At 36.2% G+C, this 18,725-nt stretch overlaps 1 protein-coding gene across 3 annotated transcripts in view; it reads right to left on the minus strand.

Annotated features, from left to right (window-relative positions):
- Positions 1-18,725, minus strand: part of LOC131026991 (phosphoglycerate mutase-like protein 1) — a 61,183-nt gene that overhangs the window by 38,405 nt on the left and 4,053 nt on the right. The window contains exons 1-8 of one of the 3 annotated variants that reach the window (XM_059213128.1): positions 17,725-18,035; positions 17,279-17,430; positions 7,297-7,358; positions 6,874-6,981; positions 6,215-6,294; positions 5,768-5,930; positions 4,971-5,045; positions 4,673-4,761 (exon numbers count right to left, since the gene is read on the minus strand). In XM_059213128.1, coding sequence (XP_059069111.1) covers positions 4,673-4,761; positions 4,971-5,045; positions 5,768-5,930; positions 6,215-6,294; positions 6,874-6,981; positions 7,297-7,356 — 575 coding nt within the window. In that variant the 5' untranslated portion in view covers positions 7,357-7,358; positions 17,279-17,430; positions 17,725-18,035. Of the gene's footprint in view, positions 1-4,672; positions 4,762-4,970; positions 5,046-5,767; positions 5,931-6,214; positions 6,295-6,873; positions 6,982-7,296; positions 7,359-17,278; positions 17,431-17,724; positions 18,036-18,725 lie in introns of those variants that run through there. The other 2 variants (XM_057956995.2, XM_057956993.2) reach the window with 2 other exon arrangements.

The following is an 18,725-nucleotide window of genomic DNA, read 5'->3' on the forward strand; positions in this document are numbered from 1 at the left end:
TTGACCTCTTTTCCATTCAATGCTTTGCCACCATGATCTTTGATCAATCAGATTGACGACTTCACATTAACCTTATGCACTCAATTTGTAAGAGATGAAATGCTACAAGACTCTAGAGCTCATCCTTGATCCTTTTGACCTTTTACACTTCCTCAACACAAAGGTTAATAGCAAAAGACTCTGCAACAACTAACAGCTAAGAAGAAAAGAGTGGGGGTCCCCATTTGCAATGGGGCGATGTGTGAAAACGTCACAACAAGTAGGTGTAGTGCCTTAGGTTGTCAAGGTCAGGGAGTGATCAAGTCGTCTCTCTCTCTCTCTAAGTTGGAATTGAGGTTTCTTTAGCTTTCAATGCCTTGGTGATAGCTATTTAAGATGATCATTTCATTTGATCATCAGCATGTGACTTTCAAGTTCTAGGATAGGAATGTTGAGTCTAAGTGTGGAGAATTGTCGAACAAAGTGGGATGCTTGATGATGAGGTTACTTTGATGAGTGAATGGGGAACTCTTGAAATGGATTAAGTGATAGAAGCAGCAAAAGAGACAAGTCAAGTCACTTCCAGTGACACCCTAAAAGTCCTACCAGCTTCTTCAAGTCACTTCCAGTGACCCTCCAAAAGTCCGATCAGCTTACAAGACTTCCAAATGGTTGTCATAAGCCCGATCAGAAAGAACATGTCCTTATACTTGGTGAGTTGAACGTTGATGGAGGTGAATACTTGATGTTTTGAAGGAAGATATTGCTTGAGGTTGGTGAAGTTTGCTGAGTTTGAGTGAAAGCACATTGAAATGTTCATTGAGCAAGTGATATTGACTCTTTGGAGTCACTTCCAGTAACCCTTCAAATCCACGACCAAGCATGAACATTTCCACTTGAGGGTGAAAGGTCTGACCATTTGCTAACACTTCCAATTGAGGCTGAAAAGTCCGACTAGCTGATGGAGACTTCTAGTTGAGGATCAAATCCATGACCAGCTCTTCCACTTGACACTCAAAACCCCGCCCAAAGACATGAATGATGTTTATGCTACTAGGAGATCAGTGATTTCACTGTTTAAACCTGCAAGTGACAAAAAATGATGAAGAGATGCAAATAAATATGGAGGAAGATGTCACTTCCAGTTGGGGGTGAATCCACGACATCTTATAGCCACTTTCAGTAGCACCCAAATTCCACGACTTCCTTGCTTCATTTGCAGTAAGGGGTGAAAACCCCGACCTGCTATATGTCACTTCCAGTGCCACATGAAAACCCTGACCTGCTTATGGTCACTGTCCGTGACACTTCAAAACCCTGACCTACTCCAAGTGACTTCCAGTAGGAGCCTAAAAGTCCGACCAAGCAGTAAAACTTCAAATGGGGGTCAAAAAGCCCGACCACCTAGAGTTAGTGTCAATGCCTCTCCAAATCCACGCCCAGGAGCAGAAATCAGTCCTCATTTCTAGATTAAGCACTTGATTATTTAGGTGTTTCTCATGATGTTTGATACAAGGTATTGTGGCTAGTCTTCCAGGTTTGACACAAGGAGCTCACGAAGAGGTAAAATCTCAGACTCAGAGCAAGGAATTAGATCAGACCAGCGAAGGATGAGATCAGAAATCAGAGCTCAAAGAGTATTGTTCTCAAAGATTGAAGTCTTAAATAATTTATGTTTGCTTTTCAGGTTCAAGGTTCGATGCGAGTCAACATTAGAAGAAGCTAGTCCACAAAAGGAGCAAAGATCAAGACAAAGGTCTTCACAAGGCAAAGGTGGATCAGCATTTGAGAAATATGCAACATCAAGACAGGGAACACACTACAAAGATGTAGAAAGAGCAAACGCAAGTGGAGGAATCATGTTTCAAGGATGAATAATCAATACCTTCAAGGAGGCCATTGAATGAAGGATGAAAATACAGCGATGAGCATGCAAGATCAGGAGCCAGGATATTCAAAGACATCATATTGATGATGAGGAAAATGTTTATAATCTTGAATTCCCTTTGGAAATCCAAGAGTCATTGCTAGTACTTCAGGTGAAGGACTTCAAAGTGAAGGAGATTCGTGATCAGATATCATCAAGAAGTCAGCCAGTAGGAAGGCAAGTTGATCAAGACAGATTAATCAAAGCAATTTAGGCAAGCAAGGGTAAAGGGTTGACCAAGATGATGCTTCCCCATCATCATCACACCAAGCTTGAAGATGTTGAGCATCAAGAGATATTGGTCAACTATTTACACGTGATGAGGTACCAAATCTATGGAGTGAATTGAGGTGGCATCCTCATCCAAGTTCAATGTATTTGACTCATTCAATGAAGGCACAAAATTCAAGATACCTAACCTCATTTTCTATTGGTTCACATTCAATGTGGAACATATGTCAAATCAAATGTAATTTTCTAATCGGCCGAAAAGGAGTTTGTTGTAACAAACACTAATTAGGGTTTTCTATCTTTCAATCTCGCCCATTGATTTGAGAATCAATCTGAGCCATTGAATTGTATTGAGAGCACTACAAAAGGCTCAAATCTCTCATTTGTAAAGGTGAATAGTTCAGAAATAGTCAATAGTTAATAAATCAATAACAAGTAGCAAGCAGTTAGTAGTTAGGAGTAGAGTACAAGGCAGAATTTGTTGCCAAGGTTGTAAATAAACATCCTTTTCATTGAATTTATGGTGGAATGTGTTGTTTTTTCTACATAATTGCATGGTTTCTTGTTATATCCTCATGATAGATGGTGTTGATTAGATGGATGGAAGCTATTGTGGATGATTAATGGTGAATTTTTTATGTTCATACTACTAGTATTTTGCTGATTGTTAAGTATCTCGCGTGGTCAACTGAACTCTTTATAAGCTTAACTTCAATTGCTACTCACCCATTGATATGCATCCTCTTGATAGTGTTTATGTCGTTGGTGGTTTGAATATCATACGACTACCTTAGAAGGTCAAACTAAACTTTGTGGAGTTGTTGCTTTGCCTTGCATTCCTTGTGAATTTCCATGTTCCATTAGCATTCAAACATTCAAGTATCAATGTAAGTCCCCCTTGTGATTCCAAAAAATCACATCACAATCACCGAGTCTATCCATGTATAAGGTCAAGACCTGACTATTAGAACCTTGGAGTCATCCCATTTGATCACATAGTTTAGCACTTGGGAGGATTTTGTTCAAGAGAGGATAAGATACTTAGTATATTATTTTGTGTTTGAAGGTGTCATAAAAAACACATCAACACAACCCAACAAGAGACACCAACTTCCAAACATGTAAGTTCCACCTTTAGCATGTTGCTTCTTCAACAGATGATGGAGATATTTCTTTTTTCTAATCAGATTACATTTCCTTTACAATTCTGCCCTAATATCAGCTCACCAATTTGCAATATTTCTGCTCATAGATCTGTAACAGACTCTTTAAAATTTCTGCTCATAGATCTGCAATATACTCTATAAAATTTCTGCTCATAAATCTGCAATATACACTTTTATATCTGCTCCAAAACACTAGATTATGTTCAAAAGAAAAAAAACCAATTGAAAGGATAAATACAATTTATTATAGCAGACAACAGGTAAACATTATCATCGTGGGAATAATAACCACAAGCTAGAGAGGGCCCAGAGGTATGACATTGAAATCATCACAATCAAATAACCTCTCAAAGCTTAGGAGGTGCAAGATAATTGATCTCAATACATTGTTAAGATCTAAACTCTCTAAGTTCATTTAAAAATCAATATTAATCTTCATGGGAATGAAGTGAGATGGGATTTCTGAGCAGCACCAAAAGGGTGGGAGTAGGTTTGAGGAAACATCAATAAAGTGAAGAAACAAACTTGTTTTAGTAATACCGACACCACCGTCTAAGGAGAAACATTGGAGCAACTTAATCTTAAGAACTGGGAAATAAATAAGATCATCTAATCTCCAGCGGAAGCTGAACCATCAAGGAACTTGCATCTGTGAGAATATAGTATGCCTTAATACACTCTCAAGAGAAAAAGGTTGGGTCAAAAATTTAAGTTGGACAATGCACTAAAGTAACTGTTTGTTTAGAATAGATCATATATTTGAGCACACTAGTTCCTCCTTTTCAATGTGTGCCTGATCAAAAGGAAGATAGCACAAGTCCTTGACTTGTGGAACAATTTTAAAGACTGTGATGACAAGATCTAACTCCAAAAGGATATCCTTGAAAAGCTTATCAAAACCATCATTACTTTATAATTAAAAAAATGAGCAAGAGAGTCCAATGCATTGTCTTTGCAGCCAATCATATATGCAAACTTTACCAAAAAGTCAGTGTTCAATGCATCTTGTGACAATTAGACAAATAAGCAGAATGAATGTATCAGCATTAAATTGAAATAAGCATTATAAGTACATGAACTCCAGCACAATCACCCAAGTCAAAACCAAAAAGTCTGCATTGTAATGATACCATGTCTTTGCTCGCTTCTGTACAATTGCAATAGTTGAAAGCAAGTGCTCCCCAACCATTATTGTAATTAATGTGCCCAATTCATTATTACAATGCATGAGAAGACTTGATTCTGATATTAATAAACCTAATTCAAAACATTATTTCAATAACAGTGAGCTTTCCATGTACTGTTACTGAATTTCTCAAACATAAAATTATGCATTTATGAAAGTAAACTTGATGGAAGTTTTACATACCAATTAAGAAATGCTCTTCCACGAACTACAATTTCTTCTATTTTTTCTCTAACATCTGGCTTCCACAAAACATCTTCATCTGTTTCTACCTGCATAAAGAAAACAATTATAAAGGTTGTAGATTTCAGCTCTAGAGGTTCCATTAAAATGTATCAAGTAGAAGCATTCTGTAATTAATTCCAAAGGCCAGAAAATGCAGTCAATGAAAGGAGATGAAAAACAAGTAGCCTTCAAAGCACCTTAAAGAAAAGAACAAAAAGAGATTAAAACAAATCAAGGCAACTATTTAAAAACTTACCATAGAAAAATCAATGGCAGGGAATAGATGCAGATATTCACTGATGCTTCTCCTCTTATCACATGGATGTACTCCCTGGTACAAACCAAAATATAATTTAATCTACATAGAAAATATAAATAAAGGCATATGAAAATAAGAATGATGACAGAAATGCACTACTCCCAAATTATGTGATTCTCATAGGCATCAAAAACTGAGAGAGAGGAACTAAAAAGAAAGAAAAGAACATGAGATAACTTACAAGCACCCCACATGTAGTTAGGATGAATTGTTGAATATGTATGAAACAAGAAAATTTATGGTTTGCAGAAAAAGAAAACATCTTAAATACGACATCAAAAGAGATCTCCACATCACAGTGGATGTCTTACCAGAGACTGTAATGCTTCCGCCCTCTACTGTATAACATTTATTTTACCATTATTCACTTCAAAACTGGTCAATTTATAATCCAATACAAACAGTGGGCCAGTAGAGTACTTGTCATATTCTAGGTAAACTATAACAGCAATATTCTAATTTCTGAAAATCTAATGCAAAACAGCTTTCCACACGACAAAGAAAGTAACTTTATAGACAAGTCAGCTTGTTTTCTTAACTGACATTAGATCTTCATGGTGTTAAGACTGCAAAGCTACTAGTAGCTTCCTATTTTATTCCTGGTGAAGTTCTTTTAAGCTCCAAAATTAAAATCATTTATGAATTCATCACAAAATATTATACTATAGCAACAACAGACTACCACAGCAATTATATAGCATCATGCAAACTTTTAACAGTCTCCCCCTACTCACCAAATGTTCCCGACACCATTCAACAGCAACAAAAGGTGGGCAATTTGAACTTGAAATTGCATCTTGACTGCTCTTGCCGGTACCAGCCACCATTAGTGGAGGAGATGAATCCCCATCAATATAGCCCCCACCACCAAAAACACCCACTGCTGTCTGCATAGTCCTGGGATGACAATTGTGATGTTCAACATCAGATTTCAAGTAAACATTGAATGAGGTTAGGTACTAAATACAATGTGGTGTCAAATATTCTCAGATAGATTCAAGATTTTTTATTTGCTCTTTTGCCTAGTAGGCTGCACAATTGTACATCTTTGTGAAACTTTGCTTCAAACTTGAATGAAACTGGTTAAATGTCAGTTCCATATCTTGTCACTAAACATCCAATTGATTACAAAAGATGAGAGAGAATAAGTTGCCATTGATATGTGCCAATTATTTCAATACCTCATCAAAGGAGAAGTCACAACCAACTCAATCCGAGAAGCAATTCCATTATTTCCAATATGCTTGCGAAGATTGCTAACCTGTCAGGCATGTTAACTTTGTTTTAATCTATTTTTTGGCAAATATGGTACCGAATAAAATTTACTCCAATAGAAGAAATAAAAATAGGATGGTTTATGCCACACCGAAGAGCATGCTTAGTGAAAGTAAAATAATTGTCATAAAATAAAAGTTGTTAATGGGAAACTATAACATAAGAGAGTGAAAATAAGAGCTCATATCTTCGATAATTCATAATTATTTTGACCCAGGTTTGTATATTGTATTGTAAACATAAAACAAGTACAGATTTCAGAAATGTAATCCAGAAATAGATTTTGTTTGCCTTGGAAATTCTCTAAACTATAGCCAAGAAGCAGATAATGTGTTCTTGTATCAAATTATGAAGTCTTGTCAGTGGGTAACTAATATGACTACATCAAGATGCTAAAAAGAAACTTGATGGGTCCATAAATTTGTACAAGCATTAAAGCTATTATGTAACTCTAAAATATCAGAAGGATTGATATTTGTGTGGTTTCAACATTAAGCAGACTAATTATCATTGATACATCAGAAATTAAAGAGATCATGCAAGATACTAAAAAGAATGTAAATACCTGCTCCCATCCTAATGGAGTAAGGCTAGCATCAAGAAATTCGGGGGACATATATGCCTCAAAATCCTTCTCTCCTGCCACATTGTGATAACCCTGCCCATGCCTCACCTAGATAAATTTTGAACAAGCTAATTCATATTAATTCATAAAAGAAAGATCCATAAATGTCCACTAGTATGCAACAAGACCACATGAAATTCAAATAAGGAAAGTACATCCAGTTGAGTGAAAAAAATAATTATCAGCCTTTTGATGTTCATAATATCATATAAAAAGAAAAGATGAAAAAACAAATAAATAAGACATAGCAGTTGCAGAATTTTAGGAGAAAAGACACAAATAAACACATAAATAATGCATAATAGGTGCAGAATTTTTCAAAAAGAAAAACATATAAAGTATAAACATATAAATAAGATATACCAGGTGCAGAATTTTGCAACGGTGCAAAGGATATAAACCTGAGTCGGGAGTTCCAGCCATATCTGGAGACAACAATGACCAATAAAATGATAAAATATTTAGATTTTCGAAAAACATTTGGAAAAAACAAATCTTAATATAAATTTCCTTTTAGCTGATCAAAAAACTGTCAATTCAGAAAATAAACATTACAAAGAAAACCCTATTATGCATTGCTACTTGAAAAGTAGCAATTTGTCTCCATTTAAACTTTTCAATTTACCATAATTTATTTGTCAGTTCTATCAGAAATAATTTATAACCAGTATCATGGACACGTTAATTTTATTTTATTTAAGAGTTATTTTGTTTATTGAAAAGAGTTATTTTATTTTATTTGCTTAAGAGTTATTTTATTTCACTTTAGAACTATTTAAGAATTATTTTATTTTATTTACATTGTTTAATTTTATTTGAAGAGCTCTCTCTAATGTCATTTTATTTATTTTAGGAGTTATAGTTTTAGTGTTTCTAAAAATATGTCTACAGTGTGTTGATTTTTATAGTTCTTTTATTTACTTTAGAGTTATTTTATTTTTCTTTAAAATTGCTCAAAAATTAGATTATTTTATTTACATGAGTTGTTTTTATTTAAAGAATATTTATACTCTACTTTAAAACTATTTAAGAATTGCTTTATTTTATTTATATTGTTTGCATTATTTTTTATTTGAAGAGCTTTTTTTTTTGGTCAGGGGTATCCCCGCAACCCAGCCCAGCACCCAACCAAGGGGCGAGCTGAGGCGAGACTAATCCCCTGCAGGTTAGATCCACAGCCTGAAGCAGTTCCCCCTCTTAAGCCTGGGAGGGGAGTCGAACCGGAATTTGAAGAGCTATTTTTATTTACTGAAGAGTTTTTTTATTTTACTTCAGAACTATTTAAAAATTATTTTATTTTATTTACATTGTTTACTTTTCTTTTCTTTTTTAAGAGTTATTTAATAGTTTTAGTTTTTTTTAAATATTTGTTGGCTCTGTTTTAGTTTATATTTGCATTTACAGTAACAACATTAGACAGATGATGCCACTGTGGAGTGCCTCTTCGCGTAATTGAATCCTTGCCTTGCAGTATTTCAGGATACATCTAAGGTCTTTCCAATTATTTATGTTCAAGGGTTAACTACTTGATGCAGTCCAATGATCCCTACCAAAAAAACTGCATACATCAAGAAAGGCTGTTAAACATTAACTAGATCTGAAAAACAATTATTCCACAATCCAATGGTAAAGTTAATGAAGTAGGTAAGTGATAAGTCAGGCTTAGTAACAATATTGTCCAGATAAGCAGCTGCAATCACAGTTCCCAAATGGACAAATTGTTGAGAGTGTGCAATCTTTCCTTTACTTAAAGCTCAACTAGACCCAAGGAAGCTTCCCAGAGGTGTCCTAAACAGGATTACTCACAAAATAGATGAATAGATTGAAAGAGCTGGCAATATATCCAACATATGCTTGGCTCCAAAGGTTGCCACTGGTTCAAAGACTGACCTACTACACATAAGACCTCTTATTAAGCTGATATGGACATCATTACAACAGTAAGATGTGAGAACACAAAATGTAATTCCTAAAAATAAGAACAGTTATGGATCACTAAATTGTTGGATTAGTTGTCATTGATGTCAAAGGATATCAATAGTCAAGCGAGATTAGTGAAGATGGAGATGACACATCGTCAAAACTCATTGAAGTTTGGTGCCCATGTTGATGAAATCTTTGAAGATGATGCTATGGTTATGCTTTTTAGGCAAGAAAGAACAATCTTATAGTTGCAAGAGTTGAATAAGGCCATCAATGACATCTTGGCAAGATCCGATGAGTTTAGGAAGCAATCTAGAAGAAATGCATAAGTTTGAAGTGGAATGGTATGTGAGAATACATGAGAGGTTTTGGGTCATGATCGGACATCAAAACTAGATGGTGGGATGAAAGTCCCAAACTTATATGAAAATCCATAAAAGGGGTGAAATGAGTATAGGAGACATTATGGAGAGATGCAGGTAAAGGATGTGGGACTGGACATCAACACAAGATGTTTAAGTGGAGAATTGAGTGTCAAGAAGTCAGCTAAAACCTTGCACAAGAAGAAATGAGTGGCAAATGGCTTGTGAAACTTTTGAAAGAATTCAATGTGGAAGTGAACATTGAAACTAGACATATGGTGGATGTTTGGAAGTTCGATAAAAATCTACAAGGAGAGAATTTGGAGGGAATGCGAGAAAAAGTGTAACAACAAGATCTTGCACAAGTAAATGGGGGAAGTAGATGAATCGAAGGAAGAAAACATCTAGATCCACTTATGGATTCCACATAGGTAGGATAGGAGGTTCAGACGTAGCATCTAAGGAAGAAGGTTTGGACCACCACTAGGATTCCACAAAAGGAGGGAATACAGGAAAATGGAAGGGATGAAGGATGCGAAGAACTTTGTGGAACCAGAGACTGAAACTGGATATTAGACTATTAAGAATATCCAAATGTCCACTAAAAGTGTGCAACTTTTGCATAGACGCTAGAAAAAGACCAAAAACACCCCAAACTTAAAACTTTCCTAGGATTTTGCTACTTCCATCAATTAATATTAATTTAAGTGATGGATTAGATGATGCTTAGGCAATATTGGTCTAAGGGGAGCCCATTAGAAGTTATCTCGGATTGGTTATAGGTGATGGATTAGGGCTCAAGAAAATGTATATACTACAAAGTTGAGCACCAACATGCTGCTGCTCTTGTGGTAGACAAACTTAATGGGTTTCTCATTGACAACTCATGGCTCCAACATGGGAGAATTGACCAATCCTCAATCTTGGATGGAGAATCATTGAACCACTCAGCAATAAGATTTAGATGCATCAGTAAACCGTTTTCACAAATTCTTAAAAGGAAAAAAACAATGCTTTAAAAAGCCCAAGAAGAACTTGAATGTTTAATCCAAGATTTTTTATGCAACAAATCAAGTTATTGGATTCACCAAGTACTTGGTGAGTTTTTTTTTTTAAATGGAATCTAGAATCCATGAGTTAAAATGGCAAAAACTCACCAGTAAAAAACTGAGCAAGTACTAGGTGAGTTGGCAAACTATGCTTTGCACTATTCCTAACATTTTAACTCAATGTCAAATGACAGTTTCTTTGCCCCCGTTGATATCTAATAACACATTGGTATGATATTTGTTATCGAAAAGGGGAAGGCTCTAGATCTAGATGGGTTTCCCATTTGAATTTTATCAAAACTTTTGGGAGGTAAAAACCCCAACCACTTGAGAATGGTTAAAGCATAAAAAAATTCAAATAGTTGTTTATAACCTTGAATAATATTTTCCTAGGTCTTGATCCTAAAATGGAGAAAGTGATCTCCCTCAATGCCTTTAGGCCTATAGCGCTATGCAATTTAGTTTACAATATTATCACTAAGATCCTCAAATAGATGTTTTTAACTAATTCTCAATCGATCATTTTGAAGGGGCAAGGAGGGATTTGTCGATGGAAACCCTAGATAGTATTGTGATCACTCAAGGGGCACCATGTATTCTATGTTGATAAATCCCAACATATCCAAAGCTTACAATGCAATGGAATTGTACTTCCTTTAGGACTTTACAAGGACATTTAACTTTATTAAGATTAAACTACTTGGACCTATAATTGTTTCTCTTTAGCTGTCCTCTTTGTTATTCTCAATGAATCTCCTTCCAAAATGTTATTAAGCTCTAGATGCTTGTGTCAAGGAAAACCCTTTGTCACCTTATTTCAATCAATGTACTTGCTTAGGTGTTGGCTGGTTTATCTTCTATTCCAAAGAGATAATTTGAGGGGTATGAATATCGCAATCATGGATAGAGCCTCTCACTTGCTCACTCTCCAAATGAGAGGAGGCAACCTTATATAGGAGTTCAGAAATTATCAAGGGCCCAGATTGAAAGATCAAAACCCTAATTAGGGTTTGTTACAACTAACTACCCTTCAACCAATGAGAAAATTACATTTGGGGACACTTGTCCTTCTTGCTAAATATGAACCAACAATAAAAATAGAAGGTTGTTGCATTGTGAAGTGTGCCCTCTAGAAGCTTCTGTGGATAAGTCAGGTTCATTGAACTTGGACATATTGACTTGGAACAATCTGATTGGTTGGAAGATGACGAGACGCCACCTCAGCGTGTTGGATGTCTTCCTTGAATTCTCCAATTTGTGTAAAAAAATTGTCTAAGTATGGAAATTTGTTTCTTCTTGTCACCATCTGATTCTAATTGGGAGCTTGTCTTTAATTTCTTCCGGAGATGAAATCCTTCAAGAAGTTGTCCTGCTTGCTCCAATAGGTTTGGGACTATGGATGAAATTTCCCAAGAAGTCTGAAATTGTTCTCATCAAGCCTGAGGACGTTTCTTTCTTGGTGCCTTTAGATTCCTTCAAGTGCCGTGAATTTGGAGAAGAATTCCTCTAGGCCTTCATCATAATAGCTCTTCCCATACTTAGCAAAATTTTGGTCATCTTTATGCTCGAACGAACCTTGCTTGTAGACTTGTCTTTAATTCTGAATTTGGCTTGAAACTCCATTTGTGTTTTTGGCGATGATCCCGCCTTCAGTTGCCATTTATGACTTGTAAAACTAAAAGAAAATTAAGTTAGAATCCTCATTTTGAGCGTGAATTTTGATGGTTTGATAGCTAAGTATATCATGATTTTCACTCTTTCTCCAATACTTAGCCTTAAAATGGGGTTTTTCAACACTTGGATATTCTGGAAATCTCAAGAAAATCCCTTGAATATAACCAAACTCAGGAAGCTGCATGTCTGATTTCAATCGAAAATCAGAACTAAGTCCAAGACAACTTGATTGAGATCATACTGACTTGTTCACAAGGCAGAAAATGAGAAAGAAGGGAAGGATAATCTGTTGGATTCATTCTTTCTTTTTAAAACTTTGAAGAAAACCAGGTTGAGAACCCAATACTCCGCCCATAGAATCCATTTTCACCTTTCGAAGACTCAGGAAGGGAAAAGAAGCTGCCAAGGAGGTAAAATCAGAAGTTTAACTCAGAAAATTAATGAATTTGCCCTCCAATCAATCAAGGTTCTTCCAAAATCTGTGTGCAAACTAGTGGAAAATGGTTGAAAACTCAAACTTAACTCGAAATTCTCTCTTGAAATCTTCTTTCAACCTGCAAAACTCTTAAAAATTCTCTCAAAATGTCCTTCGCCTGCATAAAACCTCTTAAAAACTCTCTCCACTTGCTATCCAAAATTCGAACTTCATGTGAGAAAATGAAAGAATGAATTGTATTTGTATTGGAGTTCGAATTCTTCATTTAGAAACACAGAAGATCTAAAATTTGTTTCTAATTTGTCCTTCATACATCGAACTTGGACATTCAGTTAATGAGCTCGATTTGAATCACTTAAGAAAGTTCTGATTTCTAAAATGAAAGTTTCTATTTTGGATTTCAGTCCATGATTCAAACTTAATCTTCAATTTTCCCACTTCAAAAACTTTCTAAATTTGCCTTGTTCAAACTTGATCAACATCTTTGCTGACAGTATGAGGGAATATTCTTTTACTCCAAATTTAGCATGTTTCTTTGAGGGCGGACTTTGTCTATTTTGTTTCCCTTTGCAAAATGTTGCTGTCTCCACACACATCAAGGCGGACTTGAATTGCTTCTCTCCCTCTTCTCCTTGCACATGGCGGACTTTGTGAGTTTCTTTCTCCATCATGGGGTGGACTTCATCAAATTTAGGAACTGCTGGTTGCAAGGTAGGGCGGAATTTGTTGATGTTATGCACCAAGTGTATGCTGATGTAGGGCAGACTTGGTGAACCTTAGGAGCCATGGAGAGCGGACTTCATCAGCTTCGTATTTGCTAGGTGGACTTGCCTTGACTTAGGAACCATCTTGATATCCTTGGGCGGACTTTGAGATCATTAGGAACCAAGGATAAGCGAACTTCAAGAATCTTGTGTACCAAGGTAAGGGCAGAGTTCATCATTCTTGTGCACCATATCATGAACTAAGGGCAGAGTTCATGAGATTTAGGCACCATGACTTATCACCTTTGGCAGACTTTATCACTTCCTTGCACCATGGTGAGGGTGGAGTTGGATCATCTTAGGCACCTTTCTCTTAGACAAGGGCGGACTTGGTGAACCTTAGGAACCATGGAGAGCGGACTTCATCAAATTTGTGCACTCAACTCTTGATAGGGCGGACTTTGTGAAGGTTATGCACCAACTCATGGCGGACTTTGCCAACTTCAAGAACCAAGACAAGGGCGGACTTCATGAACTTCATAACTCATTGCTTCATTTTCAAGGGGGATTTCACCAAAATCAGGAACCAAGACAAGGGTGAACTTCATGAACTTCAGGAACCACATGATCAAAACTTGAAATTTCCATAACTTGTGCATTTTTTGTCAGATCATCTTGAAATTTGAAAACCACCTCCCATTTATCCATCAAATTCCTCAGGATCCCTAAAATTTAGGAAATTAGCTTTTTGGGTTTAAAAACTTGGATTTTAGGAGGACTTTGCCGATTATTTTCAGTGAATCTCAGAGTCAATAGTGCGAACCCTAGATATACTTTCCAAAGATAGAAAAAGCAAGGTTCCCTAAAAAATAGGAAAAACTTTCTCCAAATTAGCTCAAATCAATTGCGATCTTCGTCCTTTGGGCTTTCTGGACACAATGATGACATCCAAACTCTGTTCTAACCATGGCTTGCACACACTGACTCATAATGTTCAAAACTCGGGTCACTCAAAACTAACAAACTTGATGCGAGAGGTCACAAGGGACTAACAAAAACCCTAGAAAGCAAGAAAAAGGGAGGGTCCCCATTCGCAATGGCAATGTGTGAAAAAGGTCACAAGAAGTAGTTAAGAACAAATTATTGAGGTTGGTAAGACCTCCTTCATTTCTGGCTCTATAGGGGTTTCCCTAAGATGTTGTAATCGATATTATCACAAGAACGTAAAACTTAGTCTAGCGCAAACCATACCCATTGCATAGTGCACCCCGATTTCAGTTTTCACTTTGTCCTTAATGCTAATTTCAAGAACTCAAAGTTAAGCACCTTATTAGAACAAATGATCTATCATATGAGTGTTTGAGAATGTGTTTTATGATGACCCCTTAGATGTTATGGACATTCAAACATGACAGTTGGAACACATTACAACTTATGGGACTACAAATCTTTTTAAGTATTGTGAGTGTGTAGAGGACGATAGGTGGAAAAGCCAAATAATAGATTGGTGCCTTTATCTAGTTGGGCAAGAGAGCCTGAATTCATTCAAACATACAATAACTGAAACCAAGGTGATACCTTAATCAAGATATCACAAAAGACTATGCCTTTCAAGATGCACAAGCAAGCTACGGTCTACACATACATTTAGAAAAAAAAAATGGAACGTTGCAGATGGTTTATGATAAAACTTTGCCAACATATGTAAAACCTAAGTCACTACGTTCGTTCGAGTTCAAATTTGAATTCGCCAGCAATAAAATTCGGATGAAATTCAGCAAGAGGAAAAAATTCGAAAAAAAAATCGTCAAAAATTCGCTTTATATAAATTTGATTTTTTAGAAAATATAAATAACATATCTAAAAAATATCAGAATAAACAATATTAAATTTGTTTAATTTAATTTATATATTTTTATTTTTATTTGTCAATTTTTTATATAAATTATTAAAAATTTGAATTAAATATTCTAAAATATTTAATTTTTAATATATTAAATGGTAAATCTGACAACTTATAGTAAATGTTTATCTCTCTTAAGTTTTGCTTATATTAGGCAATTTTATATCTCCAACTTTTACATCCCAATAAAGTTGGTTTATAAAGTCTTTTGGAGAAGAAGCACGATAAAGTATTTATATCTGGAAACTTTTGTATCCCTTGTCTCTCGACGCAGCTGTCTGCAAACCCTACCGGCAGCAAGGCATTGCGTTGACCTATGGCCCTTCCGCAACCCTCATACAGATTGACGGCGATTTTGAACTGGTCATCTGGCAATGCTCTGCATGTTATCCTAAAAAAAAATTAACGAATATTTGTGAATTTCATACCATTTTTACGAGTTCACCGAATTTCAAACTTGAAGCCGAAAATTCAGCAAACACGATGACTAAGTGTAAAATTATATCATAAAATGATCTTATGGTTTGTAAGATATAATTGTTTTTACATAAATAGCACATCAAAATATGTCTTTCTAAACCTAAGACATACTTTTTTATATAGGTGCATTGTCAATAGTACCTGACACCCATACAAGATTTTTGATTGAGGAGATAATCCCATTCTCATGAATGAGACAAGTACCAGGAAAAATAATGTCAAAACCAACAGATCACATAATGCAGCAATATGTAGTCCAGGGTCATCTAGTTCAATCTGGTTGAGTGAGCCACATTCCAGAGGAGGTTGCAGGACCACACAAGGATGGAGGATAGCCACAAATCTTGAGTTCACTGCTAACTCAGAAACTGGATTATTGCTATAGTGGTAATCCAGAGCTAAAAAGACAATAAAGCCGAAGATGATGGTCACTAACGAACATGATAAAAACTGTACTCCTGTTGCAAATGAGACAAGATTAACACTTTTCAGTGAGGCCCAATCCTACCTAACAATGTAGTATAATCAGTTCCCACTACTGGTGTTATAATTGTTTAGTGACGTCAAATCCCACTAAGGAAATGTAGTGACATCCAATCTCACTGTGTTTCTAGGCGAATATTTGAGTGTGTTCATATTCTTATATCATGTTGTTATGAATGGCAGACTGTATCAACATGCATAGGAAGTGTAGTGAGGCCTCTCCCACCATTCTCACTATAGAATGTAGGCATGTTGAACTGAGAGTATGTCCCAATTCACATACAATGTTGTGTTTCCCAGCATTGGAACTATATGTAATAATGGGGGGGATGTTAGAAATTATTAAATATAGCATTAGGAAAGAAAAATGGATTATATTATTTATAATATATCACAGGTTAGTAAATTACAGTTATGCCATAATTAAATGGTGAATTGTAAATAGGTTGTTAGTTGGTTATAGGTTTAATTATGTATATCTTTATAGTGTTTTGTTCAGTGGTTCCCACACTCATGTAGATGGTTGAGAGATGGGCAAAAAGAAATGAGATTTGATTTGTACAAAACAGGATCAACTAACTGCATAAATAGCTCTCTACATGGCTAAATAAAATTGTTGTGCGTTGCTTACAACCTATCATATATTTCTCACTGATAAACTTCAGCCTAGGCAAGTATTCATAGATTCTATTATCTCTTGTTGCTTGCCCACAGCAAAGAAGAGCCCCACAACCCCAGTTTCCAGACGATAGTTTGGTACCCTGCTATCTAGAAAGTTTCTGCTTTGATTATTAATTGCATCAAGGATTTCATGAACATTAAGCAAATTGAGGTCTGTTTTGACAATTTCCTAAGGGTTTGAATTGTCAGAGTAAGGATATTGGAACTCAATGAGCAAAAACGAATTCCCTTGATGTTATTAATAGAGACCCATGGAATGAAATCTAGAATATGAACAGAAATACCAGTAGGCAGACTAATTGTGGGAGTAGATGCACAATAGATTTAAATGGGCTGCACTTTAAATGAGTTAATGCCAAACTTGGTGAAAGTGGTCACAAGAGAGATCCTGGCTCTTGCATTCAAGTGTAAAAGTTTAGAAACAGAAAAACACATTGAGGCAGATGAGCTTTAGCATAAAAGGGCATCTTTCACTTTTTGTAGCCATATCTTGGATAGGGGCAAACACCATCATGTATGTGAGTCTCATTTCATTGGGATCGGAAATGATGGAAGATGCAGCGTAGATAGAAAGATTCCCTTACTTTCATACAAAGCCAGATGCTCATCATCCTCCACAGAGATGGGTCAATGAGAAACATGCTCTCTACCTTTTTGTTTTCTTTACTGCAGCCTTAGATGTTTTCCTAGATCTCTTGTATTAGGGAACAACAGGAACTCTACTTGCTTTCTGTTTGTTCTTTCCTTTCCTAGAGCGCTATAGAACTTTTATGTTGCCTGCAGCTCCTTCTGGGACTCATATCTGCAGAAAAATTGATAGTGTTAGTGGACATATGATTGTGGTATCTTGTATTATCTAATCAAAACAGTGTACATGGACAAATTGGTAAAACGAGCCACAATGAGGATTTTGCAAAGGAAATCAAGCCTGGGTTGCTTGAAGAGAATAGTACTGGGAAAAACAATTGAGTGGGGCCAAATGAGGGGTGGAGTGGAATCGATGCCTTTATTAGGAGTTCTATCATTTTTGTTGAAATAAAGACATCACCAGAAACTATCCACTCTCATCACTCCATGGTAATTCTTTTAATCTCACCTTGAATTCCTTATGACACCTCTAAACAAGCTATGAACATGAAGAATGTTTATTGTCTGATGGAGAAGGATGATCTGCCATGGTAGGTCACAAAATTCCTGAGGACCATCAATTGTTCAAGGACAGCATGAGGGAAGTCTTATGCTGTCAGAGGAACAATCTCATGTATATCTTTGTGGGTGCAATGATGATCAAGGGCGTTCATATTTAATGCTCTGAAACCTGCAGGAATAACAGTGCATTGAAATCAAAGCAACGAGATGATATGTCATCTGTTGTCTTCCCTTTAAAAAGAGAGGCTTATTAACAATGTTATTCAAATACACAATATAAAATAGAGGAACGAAAGCCCTTGCAATCTTTCTCAAGTGTAAGATAAAGAGGACTAAAATCTCATAATATGTAATAACTTTGCTCGAATTTGCACCACAATTAAATTCGAATTAAAGGAAAATGAACACATAAAAATAGATCAGCAGTCATAATGTAGATCTGATAGGCAAGGGTGTGAAGATTGCAACTTCTATTAATCGCACTCGGTAATCATTACAAAATAACCACGAATTCTGCAAACCCAGAGCGCTTCACCAGAACAACTGAGGTACACAGTTCAGAATGAGCGAAAAGTTCTAAGACGCTGATTTAGCTGGAAATGAATTCGCAGATGGTGCGATCCTGGGAGAAATACACAGCTTCTGATGTGGATGGCGGCAAAACACACAGCCTCAGATGTTTGATGGCAGCGGCTATCTCCTGAAAGTAATTCGCTGGAAGTGACAACTTGAGAGCAATTGTCGTGCCTGCCCACAGTCGCGCCAGATGCTTAAGCCAGATCTGCCCTTGTATAAATCGTGATACTCCAGCTATCACCGGCCAGAGCCGAAGGCTCTGCCTGGACGGCAATAGAAGTTGCTCCTTGCTCGGCGCTAGGGACCCTGCAAACGGTAGAATTCGCTGTTAAATGGATGCCGGACCTGAGGACTAAAAACATGTGTATTCAG

Source organism: Cryptomeria japonica, chromosome 10 (assembly GCF_030272615.1).
Source record: "Cryptomeria japonica chromosome 10, Sugi_1.0, whole genome shotgun sequence".
NCBI lineage: Eukaryota > Viridiplantae > Streptophyta > Pinopsida > Cupressales > Cupressaceae > Cryptomeria > Cryptomeria japonica.